The following is a 1,388-nucleotide window of genomic DNA, read 5'->3' as shown; positions in this document are numbered from 1 at the left end:
CTGAGATCTCCAGAAACATTGAGTATCTCAACATAATAGGAACTGCAGTAAAAGAAGTTCCTATGTCAATCATGTCGTGGTCTCGTCTTTCTGATTTCCGTATTTCATACTTTGAAAGCCTCAAAGATTTCCCGTTTGCTCTTGACATCATCACGGAGCTGCAGTTGAACAAAGATATACAAGAAGTTGCTCCATGGGTCAAGGAAATGTCTCGTTTACGTGTCCTTAAACTCGACAACTGCAAGAATCTGGTATCACTCCCCCAATTTTCAGATTCCTTATCTTGCATTGATGCAGACAATTGTAAGTCTCTTGAGAGACTGGATTGTTCCTTTAACAATCCCGAGATCCGTCTGAAGTTCACTAATTGCTTCAAACTGAACCAAGAAGCCAAAGATCTTATCATGCACACATCAACTCGTGGATATGCGATCTTACCTGGTGCACAAGTGCCTGCCTGCTTCAATCACCGAGCTATTGGTGGTTCATTGAAATCTAATTTTTCAGTGTGGGTGTTTAAAGACCAATCATATAAACAATTTCTTTCTTATTTGTCAATGCAGCCACTTAGAAATCTCAGGTGGATGTATTTGAGTTACTCTACAGATCTGAAAGAGCTGCCCGATATTTCTACTGCAACTAATCTGGAAACACTATATCTTGAAAAGTGTTCAAGTTTAGTAGAGCTCCCCTCATGTATTGGAGAACTTACTAGTCTCCGGGTTTTAGATCTTAATGGATGCTCAAGTCTGGTGAAAATTCCTACTTCTATTGAGAACACGACCAATCTTCGGAGGTTAGTCCTCTCTGGTTGCGATAATGTTGTGGAGCTTCCCTCTATTGGGAATGAAACTAAACTTGAGCAACTGATTCTTAATAACTGCTCAAGGCTTGTGAAGCTCCCGTCCTCTATCAATGCCACTAATCTCCAAGAAATGTCTCTAAGCAATTGTTCACTTGTTGTGGAGCTCCCCACTATCGAGAATGCGAATAATCTCAATATATTAGATCTCAATAATTGCTCAAGTCTACTAGAGCTCCCTCCTTCTATTGGAACTGCCAAAAATCTTGAGAAATTGGATATTAGCGGATGCTTAAGTATTTTGGAACTCCCCTCCTCAATAGGCAACCTTCAGCGATTGTCTACGTTGACAATGTGCGGATGCTCAAAGCTAGAGGCTCTTCCGACCAACATCAACTTGAAATCTCTTGACAGACTTGATCTCTCAGATTGCTCGGAGTTGAAAAGTATTCCTGAGATCTCCAGAAACATTGAGTATCTCAACATAATAGGAACTGCAGTAAAAGAAGTTCCTATGTCAATCATGTCGTGGTCTCGTCTTTCTGATTTCCGTATTTCATACTTTGAAAGCCTCAAAGATTTCCCG

At 40.6% G+C, this 1,388-nt stretch overlaps 1 protein-coding gene across 1 annotated transcript in view; it reads left to right on the top strand.

Annotated features, from left to right (window-relative positions):
- LOC17887498 (probable disease resistance protein RPP1) overlaps positions 1 to 1,388 on the top strand; it is a 9,100-nt gene that overhangs the window by 6,960 nt on the left and 752 nt on the right. The window contains exon 4 of the mRNA XM_023783122.1: positions 564 to 1,387. Within this exon, the coding sequence (XP_023638890.1) occupies positions 564 to 1,387 (824 nt within the window). The remainder of the gene's footprint in view (positions 1 to 563; position 1,388) is intronic.

Source organism: Capsella rubella, unplaced genomic scaffold, assembly GCF_000375325.1.
Source record: "Capsella rubella cultivar Monte Gargano unplaced genomic scaffold, Caprub1_0 scaffold_5, whole genome shotgun sequence".
Classification (NCBI taxonomy): Eukaryota; Viridiplantae; Streptophyta; class Magnoliopsida; order Brassicales; family Brassicaceae; genus Capsella; species Capsella rubella.
The sequence above is the reverse complement of the archived record's forward strand: the minus strand, read 5'-3'. Positions and strand labels throughout refer to the sequence as shown.